Below are 21,140 nucleotides of genomic sequence, written 5' to 3' on the forward strand. Positions count from 1 at the left end.
CTATATTTATATACTACGTTATACTTATATTATTATCATTCTTTTTTAAATACATCTGCACAAAAAGAAGAGATAAAAAGCTTTCTCTTTTATGGAAATATATCTAATCATCGTTTTTAAATTACACCCGGAAATTTTTAAAAGAATACAACGAGAATAGAACGAATTAATGAAAAAGAGTGAATATTTATATGCATACGAGGATCACGAAGATACGTATTTAAGCATTAAAAATCTGATCGTTCAAAGCGAGAAAGAAATTAACTTGTAAAGCTTCTAAAATGCAAAGAAACGTCTTCACTTATTCCGAAAATACATCTAACTCTCTTCATCACAGAAATTCGAAGCAAAATTCTTCAAGAACACTTTGTATGAAACACCATCATCGATTAATAACTCTAACTCGTTAAGAAAAAAAAAAAAAAAGAGGAACGAACCGAAGGATCTCTTACAATTCGAATCACATCCCCAAAGAGAGGAAAATATATAAAAAAAACTGTATCGATATTCGAGTTACTGCTTGTGTGTTGCAGCATTGATCCTCAATTTCAACGTCGAGGAATATCGATGCAACTTCTGCAACTGTCCGTACTCCTCTCAAAGCCATTTGAAGAGGCATTTGACCAGAGGTTGCTTCATGGATCCCTCGTTCAGGATCGAGGAAAGGCGTACGATGAATCGAATCGAGTCGAGGAACCACGTTTGCCCAAAGTGTTCCCAGGGGTACAAGAACAAGAGGACACTGGACACGCATTTGCGGACAGTTTGCGGCCGAGAACCGAAATTTCATTGCCCCTATTGCGGCCTCAGGAGCAAACATCCGCCTAACATTTACACTCACATCAGGCGTAGACACAAGGGGGAGGATTTGTTCTTAATTGTCGACAAAGATCAACGATGTTGAAGTCGTATCGTGCTTCATCGATCTCTACTTTTGTTAATCCCCCCCTCCCCTTCTCATGTTTGGTATAATATCGATATTTTTCTTTTTCTTTTGGGTACAATAAATAGAGTGTTTCGTCTTCTCTCCTGATTTTATTCCTTGCGTCGTTTGGTAAAAAAAAATAAGTCGGGAAGATTATCGTAAAATGTATTTCGTTGAAGATGGGATTATTTATGTAGTACGATAATCTTTGCCGTGAATATTTTCCAAAATAACGAATAAATTAATGTTGATTTAATACGCTATTTTTTATGCTCCTTCTATCTTTCGGTCATGTTTTATTGTCGATTGAAAGAATTTGTTTATAACGTCGTATGTACGGTGATTCGAGCAGAATTGAAACGGATTCTATCTTTTTTTTTTTTTTTTTTTTTTTTGATTGGAAAAAAGTATTGGACGTGAATGGTTCGAAGAAGATTAAATTTTAAGTCCTTTTTATTTTTTTTTATTTTTTTTTTTTTTAATGGAAACGTATGTATTTCGTTGTTACGCGATTGAAATGTGATTAAAGTATTTTGAAGAAATACGATTAAAAATATTTTCGTTCAATTTGTTGAATCTCTAGAATTTTTCTCGATGAAGTTGTTTAAAAATATATAAAGGTTGTACTCACGTATTTTAAATTCTGTGGAAATTAAAAGAAATGATAATTAAAAATCAGATTAATTTATCATTAATGATAAAAGGAAATATTCTTCAAAATATCTCGTAAATTTTTCACTTTTTGATCATCTATAAACAAAAAAAGTGTATACTTTCATTAAAATAAAAAATGATGCAATTTGCAAATATAATTTTTCGTATTATAATTTTTCTGCTCGAGATTTTTTTTTTTCTGTCGATTCCAATCGAAAAAAAAATCATGATGATCACGTTCCAATTGAATCACTTGTATGTACGACATGTGAATTAATACTAAGGTAGAAACTGTGTATGGTAAAATTCGTAGCTAGCTATGTTTATTTCGATATTTCTTACATACATAATTCGATCAAATTATTTTATACATGCATGAAACACCGAAAATACATTAAAGGCAAACACATAATTGTATAATAAACAAGTATGATATCGTAACAAAATTTAAAGGAACGTATTTTTTAATTTTGTTTCAGACTTCATAAAAACCGAATATAAAGAAGAATTTATCGTTAAAACTGACGAAACGTTTATAACAGACGACCACATTTACGAATATAAGGAAGAAACGTATAATTGCGAACCGAAAGTGTATAGCCTTCGGAAAAGAGAATACGAGAATACCGAAAAATTCTATGAGGATATTTTTTATACCTGTGATATGTGTTACAAACAGTTTAGATGTTTCCGCACGTTAAAGTCTCATAAAACGAACGATTGTGGGAAAACGTATTATTGCCCGAAATGTCATAAACCTTTCACGTATCGTGCTAGTTTTTGCCGACACAAAAAACGTTGCATGAATTCGTAAGATAAGATCGAGTTATGTTCACGTTGCACGCGATATTTTAAAGAAGAGATACGAAAAAAAATAAATAAATAAAAAATCATGCGATTAAAGAAGAACAGCATGATATATAACAAAGATAGAATTAAAGCAAAAGAAAAGGAAGGAAATTTCTTCGAATAAAATTTCTTCATTGCTCTAAGAGATCGGAAGAAATGATAAAAGCTATATGAACGCAATAATTTATCGAACGACAGTCAAGGTACACTTGACGTGGTTTTATTCAACCGCTTGATTCCTTATCTTTTTTATGCTTTTAAATGCCCTCGAATTTGAACGTTTCGTTGCCGTATTTCTCGATGTAGTAGATCAGGCAAAGTTGTTTAATTTTTCTTGACAGTGTTCGCGACGCCACTTATACTTCTCCAAGTATTTTATGCGTCGCAAGAAATGCGAGAAACCACAAGAAGAACGAATATTGTTGGATTATTAAAGAATTTTATGTACATGTACATATGTTGTTATACACATATGTTATCAAAATAATGACAGAGATGGATCGCTTAAGTTTGCGGATCAATTTTCGCACGAAAGATGAATTAAATTTTTTTTTTATTGTTAGAATTATGCGCATCATTTTTTTTTTCTACTGCCTTTCCTTATATTACGTATACATTCTTCGTCATCTTTTTATACCCACACGATCCTATACGTTTTATATACACATACATAATAATATATAGTTTATTATATATCATGATATTATTAGTCGAATCGTTCTGTTTTTCTTCTTTCATACGTAAAATTTTATTTTCCTTTCTTCCCGACACGGGAATAATAAATTCGACGATTTTTCGACGGACGAATTTCGATGTCGGGTGATTTCTCGAGACAGATGTCGCCTCGGAGTCGTCGCAACGCGACCAAGTGTTAAAATCGAATAAAACTTGTTGGCAATAGTGGAGATGATAGAACGTAGCATAATCATCGATGATTATTACTACACTACGGAGGAATGTTGTTTCAAAATTTCGTTTTTTGTTCACGTATTGTTGCGTCGTGCATTTAACGCAGTGTTGTTGGCCTGTGGTGTTTCAGGAAACTTGGTAGAGTACCTGGATCCGGAACGTGTTCGAAACGTGTGCGAATATTGCTACAAGCCGTTCACGCATTTGAGATTTCTGAGCAAGCATCGTGATAATTATTGCTACCTTAATCCACGATCGATGTTTTACAAGACGAACGCTTTCAGACCGTGCATCTGCGCGGGGCTAGTTACAGTCATCGTTGAAATCGTTTCGGCAAGAGGCAGAAATGCGATTGCTGCGGCAAAACATTTTTGCAGCAGGAAACACAAATTTCTCTCTTTTTCTAACGCACTCTTGAAACCTTTTAAGGTGATCATCCTAAGCTTTTCCACGAATTTTTTTTAGGTAATAAATAATTTTACAGGTAGTCGAGAAGATCTGCTCGTCCAGAGTTCGGTTTTCGGTTTAACGATGTTTCACGAAGGAAGAAAAATTGGTCAGAGAGAGCAGCAGCCATATCGAGTTTCAAACTGATCACCTTAAAACCAATTATTCTTCTGTTGTTCGATCCTCCGTTCTTAACGTGGAATCGAAGTTACAAACATCTGTTTTTACATATTTTTTATTCGATTTTGCGTCCCTTCGAGCACCGCCTTCTTTGAATTTACTCGTTCCTCGGAGCTAAGAAATACACAAATTGCAAATTGTTATTCTGTATTCGTTTAAAAGTTTTGCAAATTGCGCTCGCCTGTACGTTATAAACGAATAAAAAAGTATTGGATGCATCTTCTCTTGTTCCTAACCTCTTTTTTTTCAACGCATATTTTCTATCCTCTTCTCTCGAAACACACGAAACACGCACGTACGTACACGCCCCTTCTCTCTCTTTATCGCCTCCGTCATTACATTTCGTTTGATCATTGGATCAATCGTGACCAACAATGAAATCCATCGAAATGAAACGATCATCGAAAAGAGAAAGAAAAAGAAAAAGAAAATTTATCATAATTGCGAAAAATCTCCCCTTCGAGATTGGCATTCGCGAGATCAGAAACGGGGAACCGGCGCGCAAATTTACGAGAGAGATTTGTTCCACGAGTTTGATGAACGAGAGAATGATGCACAACTGATATCGATCGTTAATAATGTTGCAGAGCTTTTCGCGGGGCACTCGATACGTGGGGACGACTCGAAAAGAAAATACAATTGCAAATACTGCGGCAAGGGTTTCACCCTTTCCGGTCATTTGAGGAGTCACCAGAAGAGTTTCTGCTATTGGAATCCTAGATCGACGTGCCACCAGTTGCAAAAGAGCCGGCCGTTCTCCTGCGGCCAGTGCGGCGCCTGTTACGCGAAACAGTCGCACCTCATTTTCCACGTTAGGCACGACTGTGGCAGAACGCAGAAATGCCCCGTCTGCGGGAAAACCTTTCTTCACAGTAGCAGCTTGCGCAAACACCGTCAACGCCCCCCATGCAACTTTCAAACCCGTTAAATCGAACTGAGTGACTCTCGACGAGGAATGGTCGAGAGAGATGGGTCGAAACCTGAGTTTTCAAAAAAAAAATAAGAAAAGAACAAAAACTCGAAGCTATTTTTTTTTGTTTACATCTCTATAATTGATTGGGATCTCGATAAATTTTGATTTTTCTTCTTTTTCGAAATCAACTTTTCAATTTTCCAAAATTTGTTAAAAATCAATCCATAAAAATGGATGGTTATTTTTCAGTTCGAGTTTCGAGAAAAATTTTGTTGAAATTTCAAAGAGTTTCGAGTATCCCATTCCTAGGGAAAAAGAAGAAGCACACCGAATAATACATTGTTGTATCTAGAATATCTGTTAGCATCATGTGCTCTTTGTGTGTGAAGTAAAAATGTAAGATATATAAAATATCCGTTAAAAAGAGGAGGAATACGACGAGAAACGAAAGGAAACGATTAATTTTTCTTAATTTCACTTTCTTCGTGTTCGTCACCAATTATCGTTCTCCGCGATACTTGTGTAATTAAGATATGCGTTCGCTGATACGGTGCTCGATGTTTTCAGGTATCCTCGTGTCCAGGTTGGTCGGTTGGCCATCTGCCATTCGTCGAAACATTGAATCCGGAAATACTCTACGAAGAGATGAGAGAGAGTGAGAGAGAGAAAGAGAGAATGGAAAAATCTTGCAAGACTTTTCGAAGGCGTCATTGTTTTTTTTTTTTTCCTTTCCTCCTTTCCCCTCCTCTCTTAATTATAAATCTTCGAATTTACGACACGCGTTGCGAGGAGAATGGCGACAATTGTTAGAATAGACGTTGTATTGTAGCTCTCGAAAATTGTATTGTAGAAAATGTACAATGAGAATAAAAAAGGAATCGCAGATGATATCAGTTCGCGATTGCCACCGATAGTAATAGTAGGCCGATCGATTTTCTTCCTCTCTTCGTCGTCCGTTTTTTTTTTCTCTTTTCTTTTCTCTTCTTTTCTTTGCACGATGAAACGTACACGTCTCTCTACACGGTGTGTCTTCTTTCTTTCTTTTTTTCTCCCCTCTCTTTGTTTCTCTCCTCGTGGTTTGAATTCTGTTTGTGTCACGTTCCTTTTTTTCTTTTTTCTTTTCTCTTCTTTTTTTCCCCAAGATTTGTGGAAGGAAGAAGGGACGCAAATTATTCGATCATTGTGATTGTGTTATAGGGAGAACGTTGGGGAAAGCGAAGAGTCTTGCTGCGTGGCCCACGATCGTCGAGGAGACCAAAAAGAAGTCGATCGTTGAACGCGACGCGACGACAAGCGCGTACAAGATGCTCGAATCGAAGGAGTCGCGCAGGGGAAAGAACTTTTGGAAGGAGGGAGGTGCGAGAACCGAGGATCCATCGGACGAGATCGTCTCGCTCACGGAGGCAGAATCGTCCGCGTGCGACGAAGAGTCGCGAAACGGAAGAACAGTGGCAAAAAAGAATGCTTGCAAACGGGGCGAAAGTTCTCGAAACAGAGAGAAGGAACGTAAATTCAAAATTCCGCATAACGGCGCGAAGATGGAATCTTGGGATCAACGCGAATTATCCGAACGAAAGATAACGATTCCACGCAACAAGGGATCGTCCACGTGCGATGAGAACGAAAACGAAAGTGAGAGAGGGGAAAGATTCTCGTTGGCTCGTATAAAGAGTCCGAGCAAAGGATCGCGAAGGAAACGTTCGTTCGTGTTGGCGCGTAACGATTGGAACGGGAGCGAAGACGAGGACGAGGACGAAAGGGAGGGGATGAAAATTCACGCGCGGAGGAGAAGCAGAGGGGACGGAAGGGAGAAAATTTCGTTCGCACGGATGGAGAGGGAACCGTCGTCAACGTCGTCCAGTAACAACGTCGTCCCTCACGTGCGAATAGAGAGACTCGCGAGTCGTGACGAAATCGTGGACGAACGGGACGAACGAAAGGAGATTAAGAGAGAAGAAAGCTCGTCGGCGAGCAGTGGCTCGTTGGAATGGATGGACGCGGGGGACGCGAGGAGGTACACGAAAAGTTATAGGTGCGAGTGGTGCGAAAAAACGTTCGACCGCGCCACCAATTTGTCGTCGCACTTGAACAGAACCTGCCTGAGGAATCCGGATACAATGAGGAGGCAGAATTTCATCGACACATTGTACGTTTGCGACACGTGCGGCCGCCGTTTCAAGCACAGAAAGAATTTGACCTTTCACTCGCGGAACGAATGCGGAAAAGTTAGCACGTGCGAGTTCTGCAAGAAGGATTTTAAGGCGGCGAAAGTGCCGTACAGGCATCGTGAAGCGTGCAAGAGGAAGCATGAGCAAACAAATGCCATTTCCGTAGTGCTTCGCACTAGGGCGTCTCGTGGCCATGATGGCAACGATTCCATCGTGTCCGATAGTTCCACTTCGAATTTTATGTTCGAGGTTATATCGGACAGCGAATAACTTATTTCGTAAAATTCTTTTTTGCCTTTGTTTTTTTTTTTTTTTTTTTTTTGGATTTAATTAATATAATATTACAGTTTTGTCTTAGATTCCATAGAATTTCATATTTGAGATCATATCGAAGATCGAATAATTTATTTCGTGAAATTCTTTTTTTCTTTGTTTATTTTTTTTTTTTTTTGCATTTCATTAATATGAAAGTATTTATTACAATTTTGTCTTATGTTTTGTTATAAATGGAAAGTGGTATTCGTATTGGTATCATTGATATTAATTTGTTTCTTATTTTATTTTAAATGTATCGTGACGGGATACAGGATTTTCTTTTTATTTATTTTTTTATACGTTTTATACCTTGAATTATTTCCTTGCCGTTACTCAGTAACGATTCGAAAAAAATATTTATTTAATGGAAAATTTTACTATTTAATTTTCAAATATATATATATAATTAAATTCTTTTATTTTCGTTTCGTATTTGTAACAAAATACCATCGTACTCGATATTCTATGCGTGATCCTATAAATCTCACATTTAGCAGTTTACCATATCGTTGTTCGTGACAGTAAGCTTTAATACGTAATCTGCTCATCGATTATCGAAATCGATAATTCTGATTTAAAGATTTTTTTTAAATATATTTTAAGTATGATATAATATCATTTGTATCGTTATAATTTTTTTTACAAACCTATTGCGAAGTTCTATGTAATAGTTGTGTATATATATACATATATACACACACAACGAATAAAATCAAATTAATTCATACACATTTGTGTTAAAACCATCGTCGTAATTCTAAAGAGAAAAGATAATTCAATATCGAAAGAAACTAAAACGTGAAAATATCTTAAGATCTCATCCAATATTCTTGCATTCCAACTTTTATTTTTTCCTCGAAGTCCAAAATCAATTTTTAAACTATTAAGATTTTGAATATTTTTTAATATACAGAGTGTCTCAGAAGTGAAGGTTCAATTAATTCCAAGCAACTTCTTCCTTTGCGAAGATTTTGTTAAGGAAAACGTTTGATCGATCAGCTCTACGCGCACAATTAACGAAATCGAAACGAAAATTTTTTCGAATCGGTGTTCAATTCAAATCAATCGTCCCTTTTAAGTCAACCTTTATATTACGAATTTAAATATCTCATTGAGGAAAAAGGTCTTCGTAGTATAAGTTTGCGGTACTTGCGATTAAAATTATATGTTTTTAGACTCTGCATGATTTTGGAAAACATTTTTTTTTTTTTTTTAAATTTAGATCTTCGAATTTGTGTAATACGTTACAAGAGTTGTTCCTAACATTAGATCTCTAAATTGTAACAACGTAAAAATACGTGTAACACGAATAAAAAAGAAAAATTACGACGATCGCTCGCCATTATTGCTACTCGTTCGACCGATTTCCTCTCCTCCCTCCCCATTTCTTTTTCATCATTCCTTTCCTTCATTTTTCTTTGCACGATAACGGCTGTAGAAACGACTACAATGGGTTTTTCTTCTCTCTTTTTTTTCTTTTTTTTTAGTTTATTATTTTCTATTTAATTCCCCTTCTTTGATTTTCTCTCTTTATTCCTCCCCCGCTTCCTCTTCTTCGAAGTATCAAAGAGAAAACATAAACGGGAATTATTATTACTCGATTGTGTTGCAGGAAACGTAACGTCGAGGAAAAAGAGAAGGAGAATCAAGGTGGCGACGTTCCAGAGGATACTGCGCGCGTTGAACGAGGAGATAAGCATCCGCCCGATCGCGAGGATGACGCGCAAGGTGAATAATCACGAGAAGAAGACGAGCCCGATCGATTCGTTCGATCGCAAGAAGAGAGAGAATTCGATGGAAGGACGAATCGACGGGAACGACGAGTCTAGCGGAAACTCGATCGACGATGGAGCGAGCAACAAAGAAAGTGTCGAAAGTTTTTCAAGCGAAAAGGGAAACGATAGAGAGGAGGGGGGCGCGAAGGAAAGAGGGAGGAGTAAAGATCCTAAGCACGAAACGAGCAACGATACAATTTCGGTTAAGTGTACGGACAGCGAGCAAGAGATGGACGTATCTTGCGTCCGATTGGACAGCAGCCCCTCTCCTAAATTAAAGAAACTGAACAAAAAATTACGCGTCCATCAGGGACGGGGCAAAGGGAAGGGAAGAAAGCTGGCGGTGGCCGTGGAGGAGAGGAGCGAACGAGGAGAGGGCTCGTGCGAAGAGGGGAAGGATTCGCGCGGGCAGAGCGAAAGTTCGTGCAAACTCGTAGGCGAGAACTCGGCCGAGCGGGTGGAAAAGGGGCGCAGGCGAGGGGGAAACCGCGGCAGGGGAGCGAGCTCGGCGAGAAGAGTGGGGCAGAGGGGGGGAAACTCGCGAGAACGTGTTTTCAACAAGAGGGGCGAAAGTTGCGGGAAGCGAAGTAAAGAAGATAAGAGGATGGACGAGGAGGAAGAGGTGGAGGAGGAGGGGGGAAATTCGTTGGAGAAGAGGAACGAGGAAGGGGAGAAGAGAGAGGTGGCCGGGCCGAGCAGGATGCGAAGGGATTCGGTCAGCAGCACCGCTTCCACTGTCACCGAGTGGATGGACACGGTGGATCTTAACAAATACAGGACGACTTACGCTTGCAAATTGTGCGAGAAAACGTTCCTCCGCGCCACCAACTTGTCGTCGCACATGAAGAGGAATTGCCTGAAGAATCCGGAGGCGAAGTGTAACAAGCGTTCGGTGAACACCAACTCGCACGTCTGCAAAATGTGCGGCCACTGTTTCAAGGAGAGGAAGAGTTTGACCCATCACATACGGAACGAGTGCGGGAGGATAAGCATGTGCGAGTATTGCAACAAGATTTTCAAAGCTGCCAAAGTGCCGTATCGCCATTACGGGATCTGTAAGAACAGGCACACGAGGAAAAACAATGCCACCCCCGTGTCCTACGTGAGACGATTCGGGCAGAGAAGCAACGACGAAAGTGATTGCTCTATATCCGAGTGCAGCAGTCCCTCCTTGAACGTTACGGATGAGATGGCATCCGATACCGAATAAATTATTCTGTAAAAAAAAAAAAAAAAAAAAAAAAAAAAAAATGTGTTCTCTTTTTATATCGCCGTATTTTTAATTCTTCTTATTTTCTTATATTTTTGATTCTTTTTTTTTTTTTTTCTTTTGCTCAATTCATGCAAAAGTATTATATATTAACATTGTGTTCATTCTTCGATTATGTAAATATTTTAGAAAGATAATATAATACGGTTAATTTATTCAGTATTGTTAACACCTATGACAAATTCAATCTGGCGATTTGGTTTATTTGAACGAGCAATGGAAAATTTTGTTTTTTTATCATTATTTTTTATACATATATATATATATTTATCGTTTATTTGCCATTAAGTAAACTACTTAAATAAACAGGCAAATCTCGTACATTTCTGTTACTATTATTATTATAGAAAAAATTATTACTTATTTTTCGTTTACATAAAAGATATTTCCGTTCTGTTTTAACGCGTAACAAAAGTGTAGTACTCGATAAATATTCCGATATAACGATCAACCATATTCTATCTATGTCGTAACGATTATTTAAATTATCATTATAACGACAAAGCAAAAATGTATCATTATTTGTGATACATGCTCGGAGATATGCGAATCAATTTATTAAACATCGATTCCTTTTTAGATTTTAAGTATATATATATTATAACTATAATGTGATATCGTGCGAATCAGATTGCCATATTTATTGTATAGAATTAGCGATGCGAATTCCTATATGTAAAAGCCTTACAAATAAATAAAATCAAGTTAACCAAACTCGCACGCATTCATCGTTTAAAAAAAAAAAAATCAACGCAAAATTACGTTGAAAAATAAATATGTACGAGAATCCTTAGGAGGATCGATTGCTATTACACAGGCGTTTCTAAGATGCTCGCCAATTCTTATCTTTCTTCACGAGAAAATCGATCCTCCAAAGGATCTCTCCACCATCTCGAGTAGATATTCCTAATATAAACCATACATATTCTCTGGTTTCTTCTTTCCCTGTGTATTAATTTTATCTCCCTTTCCCTTCCTTCTCCTCTCTCTCTCTCTCTCTGGATCTCTCTTTCTGCAAATCACCATTACCACGAGACAATACACGAATCGAGAAAAAAATGCAAGATAGAGTAAAAAAAAAAAAAAAAAATATCGAGCAAAGAAGGAAAGAGAACTCGTCGTCGATCTGTTAGAAAAAAAAAAAAAAGCGAAAGTAGCTTTCGAAGGAGCATGGATGGAAAAAAAACAAAAAAGCAAAGAACAAAAAATTGTATTTCTCTGCAATGTCGTCAACTCGTTGGTTTCCATTCCCAATCGTTTGTTCTTTCTAATAAGTTGCAACAAAAATTCGATTCTTTTTTCTAGATCCGATGTACGGCCAGTTACACTCGTCGTACATCCGCCCTGAAATGATAGGAGGAGGGAGATCGTTGGGTGGCGATGCGGGTTATCAGCAACCGGGAAGAGATTTCTCCAAGTCGCAGCCGAAGGACGAGTCGTTCCTCTACGTGGAGGCAGGCGGTTGTCGTCAAGAGCCTCCTCCCCCCCCGTTGCCAACCTCCGTTTCTTCGAGGGCCCACTGGCCCGACAGTGTCTCCGTTCAAAATTCCGTGCCGAGGAAAAAGTTTTATTGTCCACGGTGTAACAGTGGTTACACCCGGCTGTCCGACATGAAAACCCATTGCCATTTCCAGTGCGGTAAAGAGCCCCGTTACCAGTGCCCGTATTGCACCAAGAAGGCGAAATTCTCCTCGAACATGTACGTCCACGTGCGACGTATGCACAAGGACGAGAAGTTGCAGATCATCGACTTGTATAAACAATTGTCCAGAGTACGTTACTAGCTGGCATACGATAAATGTAAACACGATTAAGAGATATGCATATATATATATATATATATAGATATAGATATATATATATATATAGGAGGGACCGACTGGTGGAGAAGAAAATTATAGAGAATAAAGAGAAAGAAAAAAAGGGAAGAAAGGAGGAGATCTCTCGATAATACATATCCCTCTTTTTAAAGTTTGTTTAAAAATTTCACACTGTTTCACCTTTCTAGTTTTCTAAGATTGTCGTCATTAACGTTTCCTCTCCAGCCAACGAGTGTAATTTCGTTCGAACGATAGGCGGGAAAATATTGTCTAAATATTTGGAAGAAGTGAATTTAAAAAAGAAAAAAAAAAAATATTCACATTTTAATTAATATTCTGCGGTTTAAAATCTCTGTGTCGATGAGGCAAAAGTGATTTCCAGTGGTTTTTCACGATTGTTCGAAAGAGGGCGAATTAGATATCGATCCATCTTGTTCAATTAATTAACATTTGTCACCGATCTACTCTGAATAAAGTGCATTTTGAATCTCTCTTATCCCAACGACTCACGTTATTTTTTTTTCTCTTAGGATTTTTCTTTATTTTTCTATTCGTTTTGTTTTCGTTAGCATGATTGTTGTTTTACGAGTAAAAACCAGCAATGTCTCTGTTTCTTCTCTGCCGTCTGCGAATAAAACTTTTCGTGAACGAAAAGGTGATTTATCGAAGAACAAGTATCTCTTCTTTCTTTTTTGATTTAAAAAAAAAAAAAAAAAAAAAGAGAAAAACGCCTACACAAATCGGTAGTTGAAAACATTGTCAAAATTTTACTGATCGTCGCACTGAATTTTTCCAGGTTTCAAACAATTTGCCACGTCAAGAATGTTATTGAGTGCGGGACACCGTGGCAGACTTTACAGAAGTTTCATACCGAACAGTACGAGGTATCCTTGCGCCAATTGCACGAGCGTATTCGGCCAGAAACGAAGCCTCCTCACGCACTTGAGATACGAGTGCGGCCAACCGCCACGCTTCAAATGCCCTTACTGTGATCTGATCTCGAAGAAGACGTCCAACATACAGAAGCATATACGCCGGAAACACGAGGGGAACGCGGTCTACGTTCAGGATATTTATCGATTGCCAAATCTGACCGTTTGAACCGTTGTCGTCTCGTTTTATTCACGAACTCTCTTTTTTTTTTTCTTTCGTCGATCTTTTTCAAAGTTGAACGAAGTTTTTCTTCCCCCCCTCTTTGTCTTTTCTCCTCCGGCCAATTTATATTCACTCACAGATTGTTGTCGCGCGACAACAACTTTCCCCCGACAGAGATTTTACTTTACCGTTTGATATTTCAGATATTTCTCGTCCTCGAATTTTTCATCAGCAATGGATCAGTAAGAAGGAGAGAAGTAGTTTGGAAACGGTTGTTCCAGTGCGGGGTGATTTTCTTGTTAGCTCAGGTTCAAAAACGATAGAGTAATTCATGACGATAATTTAAGTATTTGAACGTGACTTTATTACGTGACGAGACACGTAACGTCAAACTTCGTTGATCGATCGTTATATACACGTATCAAAAATAAAATTATTATCGTTGTGGATTTTACTACTCTTTGGCACATCATGAGTTGAGAAAATTACCCTATGTATGGAGAGAGATGTATGAGAGTGAGAGAGGGATGCGTTGATCCGATCGCGAAGGAAGGACAAGAAATGTTTAGTTTCATGGTCAGCAGCGCAATATAATTCCGACGTTCGCGTTCTATGCTCACAATGTATCCTCCGTTTACGTGCGTTTCGCTAATAAACAGACTGTTTGATCAATTTAAATAATTTTGTTGCTCGTCCTCGATCTTGCAAATTCCTTTTTTTTTTATTTTACTCGCGAGCAAGCAAATCATCGTTTCAGACGTTAATGCAATATGATTCTTCGATTTGTATTGTGCAGATCGATCGAGAGAAGTCCATTCTATGATCGCATAACTTCATCGCTTTCATCAATCGAGTCGGTGAAATAGGATAAAAAATTGGGTATCAAATTTCGCCAATGATCATATTGTAATCATCAACGAAGATAATCATCGATCTCGAATAAAAAAAAAAATAAATAAAGCACGAGATACATATTCGAGATGCTTCGACGAGCAAAATCTGTAAAATCTATCGTTTAACGTTTCAAGATTTTTATATTTTTTTTTTTTCTTCGTTCCTCGACCGATCGAGCAAAATTCGTACGTGGATCACAGCCAACATAGCAGACTGGCCTACTTCTTTTTAATGTTTCCTTTTGTTCGCAGACGAGTTATTCCTGTACAATCCTGTGCTACTGGGCGAACGAAACGCCACCTCGTCGCAGTTCGCTTTGCAACAAGTTCGCAACGTCAAGTTTCCGTGTCCAAAGTGTAGCAGCGTTTTCAATCGGAAAAACAACTTGCAGAAGCATCTCAAGTACGAGTGCGGCCAATTGCCGAGGTTCAAGTGTCCTTATTGCGAGTACCGTTCGAAGAAAACGTCCAATGTTCGCACCCACGTCCGTTCCATTCACTTCGGTTGTAATGTTTACGTGATCGATCTTAAATCCGATGCGATTAATTGTTTATGAATTTTATTTCGAAACGTTTCAGATATCGGTATCTATCGATTTAGATGCCGTTTATATTTCGGATTCGGAATTCAAATCTTCTGCAAGCTTATAAATCTCGTTAACAAAATATTTCTTTACGATTGTTCAATCGGATTTGTCATTATAAATGTAACCATAGAAAATTTCATCCACCCGAGATATCCCGATCAGACCCGATCATTTCCGAGTTGCCTGACCTCTACCAGCTAAATTACGAACTTTCAGAATCCCGATCTAATCCGACCGACACCGAATCCAACCGAAGTTTTACGCGACAACCTACATTACACTCTAAGAATAAAAGAGAACAAGAGAATGAAAGAAAAAGAGAGAGGGAGAATGAGAGAAGAATGAAAGAGAAATAACATGTGATTTTCTTGTAGAAAACAGACCAATTACCATTCTTTTTTTATAAATGGTCGAAATAAAATTTTCTTTTGTTCAAGAACAAGCCGCTTAAAAAAAAGAGGAAGAGGGGAAGGGATCCGAGAACGTTGTTGCGGGTATCGTTTATATCGAAAACGATTGTTACGTTTGCGCTTTATTTATCAATAACATCCTTTTCCTCGATATTCCATCAATCGATATCGAATGGAACATCCATTGAATGGAACGTGTTCGTTGCTCGAGCGCGGACACTGACGAGTTCCGAACATTTTCTTACAGATCTGGAACATCTGGGCGGCTTCAAGATACCGGGGAGCGCGGCGGTGCCAAGAGGTACGGAGTTTCAGGACCGGAACAAAGGCAGGTTCCCTTGTCCAAGGTGTACGAGCATATTCAACCGGAAGAACAATTTGTACTCGCACTTGAAATTCGAGTGCGGCCAGCTACCGAGATTCGGCTGCCCGTATTGCGATTACGCGTCGAAGAAATCCTCGAATATACGTGCGCATGTGCGACGGAAGCATTATGGGTACAACGTGAGCGTGGTCAACGTGTCGCGCGATAAAACGTTCGAGGCGACGATGGAAGACGAGGAGGACAGGAATCTCGGGCAAACGTTTTAAAAAACCGATACTCGTTTGACCTCGTTTCTTTTCAACACGTATTTTTATCATCGTGTCTCTCTCTGTTATCGTGATAGAGTTGATATTGTAAATCAAATTACGTTGCACGTAAAAAAAAAAAAAAAACGCACTCGAGATTGCACATAGACAAAGATGCAACACGCACACTCGAATATATAATATTTTCGATGTAATTATTTTCACGTACTACCAATACCATACCAAAACTATCGCATATCGTCATCTAAGCCTTTTTCGTTGCTCTCCTATAACGGATATATATATCTATTACGTGTTATATATATATATATATATCTATATATTTTCACTCTGACACGATATATCTTGTCTAAGCTCGAAAAAACGGAAATAGCAACAACAATAAATCATTAAAAAAAAAAAAAAAAACTGATCACCAGCTATACTGTAATTAACGAGCAACGATCTTTTCATTATCTTCATCCTTCTTCTCTTCACGGAAGATATCAAGCCTCTCCCGGTGTTATCGTCGAACACCGCGGTGAGATCGACGGCCGAAGAAGGTTTGACATCGACTACTACCGAATTATTATTATCTCCTCTAGTTCCTCCTTCTTTGTGTTGCGCAGGTGTTTTCCGGTTGTGTAGCAACTACACTGACGGGGACGTCGTGTTCTTGTTTCTGTTCCAGGGGTGAATTATTGCTGGTTCACCGGTGTCTCGAAGCCGTGGCAGAACGTTCTCCATCAACGAGCCGGCACGCAACAAGGACACTCGAGGGCCGGCGGTGGCGGTAGCATCGTTTCGCCATCCGACTCCTCGAGAGTGCTCGACCGGAAATTCCCCTGTCCGAATTGCACGAGCGTGTTCAGTAGGAAGGGCGGGCTGACCTACCATCAAAAATTCGAGTGCGGCCAAAATCCTCGGTTCAATTGCCCGTACTGCAGTTACTGCGCGAGGCACATATCGAACGCTCGCCGACACGTTCGCAAATGCCATCCGGGAAGAGACGTGTACACGGTGGACCTTTGCCAGTTGCAACAGAACGTCGCTTGAAACTACACTTTCGGCCGAAGATTCGAAAGCTCGCATCCGGAAGAAGGGCGCTTCGATCAGAAGCTGTGGAATATATTTTTAAGGGGCGTCGACGCTTCTTCTGTCCATTTTCCATTCTTGCACTCGCCTCTCTACCAACCTTTCGTTCATCCTCGTTTGTCGTCGTTATTTGGAGGGATGGTGGTGCCGATCCAGATTCGTGTAAGACAAAAAGTTTAGATTTTTTTTTGATTTCACGAATTTAACTTTTAGCTAGCTGGAAAATGATCGTTGTTGAAATATAATTCGGTCAATTTTGTAAATTGAATATTTCGATGATTTTCGATTTATTGATTTAACGTGCCTGAAAATCGAAGAGTATTTAAGAAATATTAAGAAAATAAAGGAAAATATTGTAAATCGAATCTAGATTTACGAACGTGTTGTTAATTTCGCACTTAACTCGATTGGAGAAACAGTTCGAATATTGAACGCGATATTCTTTCTTCTTTTTCCAGGAGTTCCAAGCATCCACGAGGGAAACGACGACGGATGGAAGGAAGAATTTTCAAAAGAAAAGACAGTAGGATTGAAATACGTGCGCGAATACGTGATTTACGCGAAGATGATCGGATGTATCAGAATTTTCGTTTCCACGCTCGAATCGAGAAGAATGATTGTGTTTTCAGAAGATTCGAGAGATCGATTCGATTCGAATCTGATAAATGGAACATTTAAAGTGATATAATACGTCGAAAATACCACGATACATACGAACTGTGCAACTATTTCCGCAAATAGAGAGATAAAAACGTGTATTCCAGAATTACACTTTTACAGCGGGACAATTGTTAAACAATTGTATTTGCGATAATGTCGTTCTAGATTTTTTCACAAATATATAAAGCAATTGGAGCAATTTTATTCGTTAATTACGTTTACTGGTAACAAGAATATATATATATATACAGGGTGAGTCATGTAATGTGATCGTTTGAAGTAAAAATCATTATTGTAAATCATTTGTTATATGAAAAAATTGAAGTGAATATACGGGAGGACTTCAACAATTCACAACTCTTTGAAACTATTAATTTATATATTTAAAAAAGAAAATTTCTTTATCGTTCAAATTTTAACAAATCGATTAAATAGTTGCTTTAATACTCAATCGATTTGTCGGCTAAAAATTTAAACAATAAAGAAATTTTTAAACCGGGCAAGCAATTCGTTCTCAAACTTCCATTTGATTGGCTCTCTTGAACCTTCCAGAACAACGTATAAAAGGTTCTCCGTTGTTCCATCATATATCCATTAAAAAAAAAAAAAAAAAAAAAAAGAAAGAAAACGAATAATCAAATCGCTTTGCAATTATTTTACCACAAATTTTTTTCTTTCCAACAATTTATAAATCATCACTTCAAGCGATGGCATTGCTCATCTCGTATATACGCATCTATATCTCGTCCAATCCCTGTCTTTCCCTTTCGTCGATCAATGGCCGGCTCGACCACGAACGAAACGAATATAAGGTATGCCAGTTGTGCCGCATCGAGAATTGTCGAAGCAACCGGTCGAATCGCATAGAAAACTTAACGATCGATCGAACGTGATTCACGATTTCAACTGATCCGAGCCATGTGTCGTTTCTGTTCCAGTGTGTTTTCAACCGGCAGATTTCAGCCACGCGTCCAGCGCCGGAAGAAGGCGTGCGAGCTTTCAGAAATCGGCCGTGACCGCGTACGGCGAGAAGCAAAAGTTTCCATGCCCGACGTGCCCGAGCGTCTTCAGTCACAAGAACAATCTTTATTATCACGCCAAGTTCGAGTGTGGCCAAATGCCACGATTCAACTGCCCCTATTGCACTTACAGAACGAAACACGTGTCCAACGTTCGTGCCCACGTTCGTAGAAAGCATCCCGGTAACAACGTCTACGCCATTGACGTTTGTAAAATTTTAGACGGATGAATAATCCAATCGTGTGTTCTCCCTGAAAGGAAAGGAATTTTTATAAGACTATGCACAATCTTTTTTCTTTTTTTTTTTTTTTTTGAAAATGGATTTAAAGTTGATTTCGAACAATCCTCCCACGTGTTTTTTTAGATATGCAGACGTTACATATCCGAGGAATGAATCTAGGATTTGAGACGTCTTCGTGGATGTTGAACAACTTTTTTTTCTGTGTGAGTAACCATATTGGTTTTAGTTTTCGAGATATTTGTAAAAAGTGGTTGCCATATATGTATGCTGAAGTTTGAGCATTGTGCAAAAATAAGATATAAATTAATTCTTTGATGGATACCAGGTGTGAATGCGATTTAATATTATCGTAGCAATTATTTTTTGCAGATATTTGGAAAATCGGCGATTAAATGCAAAAATGGAAAAAAAGTTGTCCGAAATCTTATCCTCTATGATAAAATCCACGAGGAATCGCATATCGTTCATTCCATATTCTATCATATGATAATCACACTTATCCTCATTATTGTCTTTAAAAAAAACATTTTGATAAAACTTGCGAATCAAATGTAACTGAACTATTTTTTTTTTTTTTATTTTTTGTTTAATAATCGAGAATAATTCTAGTCTGATCGAAGTGGCTAATAATGTATTATGGCCACTGGTGGCAATGAAAAACATTTGATCTATATTCGCAAAAAGTACGACTTAATATATTATAGATAAAGATGTTTTTAAACGAAATGTATTTTAAGATATACAATTGTCCATATGAAATTGTAATGTCGATTTCTAAAGAAATCGATAAAATTAAATTTCCTTTAAAAAGGGATACCGTTATTTCTCCCGCGATTATGTTTCTTCTTGGAAACATCGATAATCGCGTCTCTCTCTCTCTCTCTCTCTCTCTCTCTCTCTCTTTTACTTTACCACTTTGCGTTCCATTTGTACTTTTTTACCGAAAAGAAAGGAAATTTTTATGTTTAGAAACGGAAAGCAAAGTAAAAGAAAGTCATTTTATTGATCTACGGATCTAAAATTGCGATTTTGTTTGTACAGAGAAGATGTTATAATAAATAGGCAATGTATATATATATATATATATATACATACGAAACAAAAAGTGACAATCATTCGATTTCATAATGTTTCATTTTTTTCAAATTCTTAAAAATATAAGCTCATTTTTAGTATCGCTTCAAGTATCATTCATTCAAATCATCATTTGTAATTTTTAATATTTAATCATTTTTTTTACATGTCATTTAAAAATAATTTTTTTCCAGATTATTTACAGCAGTTGACATTCTGACGTTTCTTGGCGACAGTCTGAGAATCTTTTGTTCCCCCCTCTTTTACTATGGAATTTATTGAATTTTATTTCGAAAAGATAACATTTTTATATTTTTTCTTTTTTTGCAAAACGTTGATAAATCATATATTATGCAATGTTATAAAAAAAGAAGAATGTCACTTCCGTGATATTATTTCCCGAAACGAAAATGGTTTCGTGATTTTTCTGCGCGTTTGTGAAACGAATCCTTCGATCGAGCAGCGTGGCGAGTGATTTAATTGTTAGATGTGTTGAAATTGAAACCGTGTCGTGACATCCATCTAAAACGATTAACCACGAGAACGTTTGTATTTTCCAGAGCAGTTATCGAACCACATCCAAAATTACGGATGGTGTCGCGCGATGGCTAATCGTAAAACGGCTCATCCTCGAGTTCTCCGCAAGGAGATGAGACACCTATGTCCAAAATGTGGGCGTACGTTCACCTGGCGGTACAATCTGCAACATCATTTGAAGTACGCTTGTGGACAATTGCCCCGATTCAACTGTCCCTATTGCGCTTACAGGACTAAACACACGTCGAACGTTAGGGCCCATGTGCGTAGAAAGCATCCGGATAGAGAAGTCTACGTTGTCGATCTGATGAGTGTTCAGCATTGAGCGAAGCATACGATTAAAGTGCTATATGTAGATGAAAAATTGCGTGATAAATTGCGCTTCGATCACCGAATTTTAATAAAAATCATCCTTACCCGACGAACACTCACTCGTTCTTTGAAAAATCCTTGCGTGCATGTCGTTTCCTTCGTACGTATATCATATGTTTTTTCTTTATATCGTGATATTATTGTATATTTATATATTGTATATTTTATATATTGTAAGATATATTGGACCTCGATTTGGGATTATAGTAATATTTTTATGTTGCTCGGAATTTAAAAACTCTAAGAATTCTCAAAGTTTCGAAAACTTTCCAGATTCTGAGACTCGAATATAAACGTTAATCCGACTTCGGCTCGATTCGGTAATAATCGGACGTGATCGGGTTCCGTAGCTCCGAGATCA

At 37.9% G+C, this 21,140-nt stretch overlaps 2 protein-coding genes across 20 annotated transcripts in view; both read left to right on the forward strand.

Annotated features, from left to right (window-relative positions):
• Nucleotides 1-21,140, forward strand: part of LOC100864777 (uncharacterized) — an 89,953-nt gene that overhangs the window by 27,702 nt on the left and 41,111 nt on the right. For 8 of the 19 annotated variants that reach the window (XM_086907044.1, XM_086907071.1, XM_086907050.1 and 5 more), the window contains exon 7: nucleotides 8,973-11,119. The exons of 5 other annotated variants lie outside the window; for them this stretch is intronic. In XM_086907044.1, the coding sequence (XP_086763170.1) occupies nucleotides 8,973-10,345 (1,373 nt within the window). In that variant the 3' untranslated portion in view covers nucleotides 10,346-11,119. Of the gene's footprint in view, nucleotides 1-533; nucleotides 1,182-2,058; nucleotides 2,994-6,074; nucleotides 8,694-8,972; nucleotides 11,120-21,140 lie in introns of those variants that run through there. 6 more of the 19 variants (XM_086907092.1, XM_086907100.1, XM_086907093.1 and 3 more) reach the window with 4 other exon arrangements.
• On the forward strand, nucleotides 18,794-20,832 carry LOC147658808 (zinc finger X-chromosomal protein-like). Its single transcript, XM_086907220.1, has 2 exons — nucleotides 18,794-18,999; nucleotides 20,436-20,832. The coding sequence occupies exons 1-2, from the start codon at nucleotides 18,922-18,924 to the stop codon at nucleotides 20,730-20,732; spliced, it is 375 nt and encodes a 124-aa protein (XP_086763346.1). The 5' UTR covers nucleotides 18,794-18,921; the 3' UTR covers nucleotides 20,733-20,832.

The sequence above is a fragment of the Apis florea genome, unplaced genomic scaffold (genome assembly GCF_048593485.1).
Source record: "Apis florea isolate Af1SG1 unplaced genomic scaffold, ASM4859348v1 contig_1615_pilon, whole genome shotgun sequence".
In the NCBI taxonomy this organism is placed as follows: domain Eukaryota; kingdom Metazoa; phylum Arthropoda; class Insecta; order Hymenoptera; family Apidae; genus Apis; species Apis florea.

Coding starts and splice junctions, on each gene's coding strand:
- LOC147658808 (XM_086907220.1), top strand. CDS start 18,922: ATGCAGACGTTACATATCCGAGGAATGAATCTAGGATTTGAGACGTCT. Junction 19,000..20,435: donor TGAACAACTTTTTTTTCTGT/GTGAGTAACCAT, acceptor TTTCCAGAGCAG/TTATCGAACCACATCCAAAA.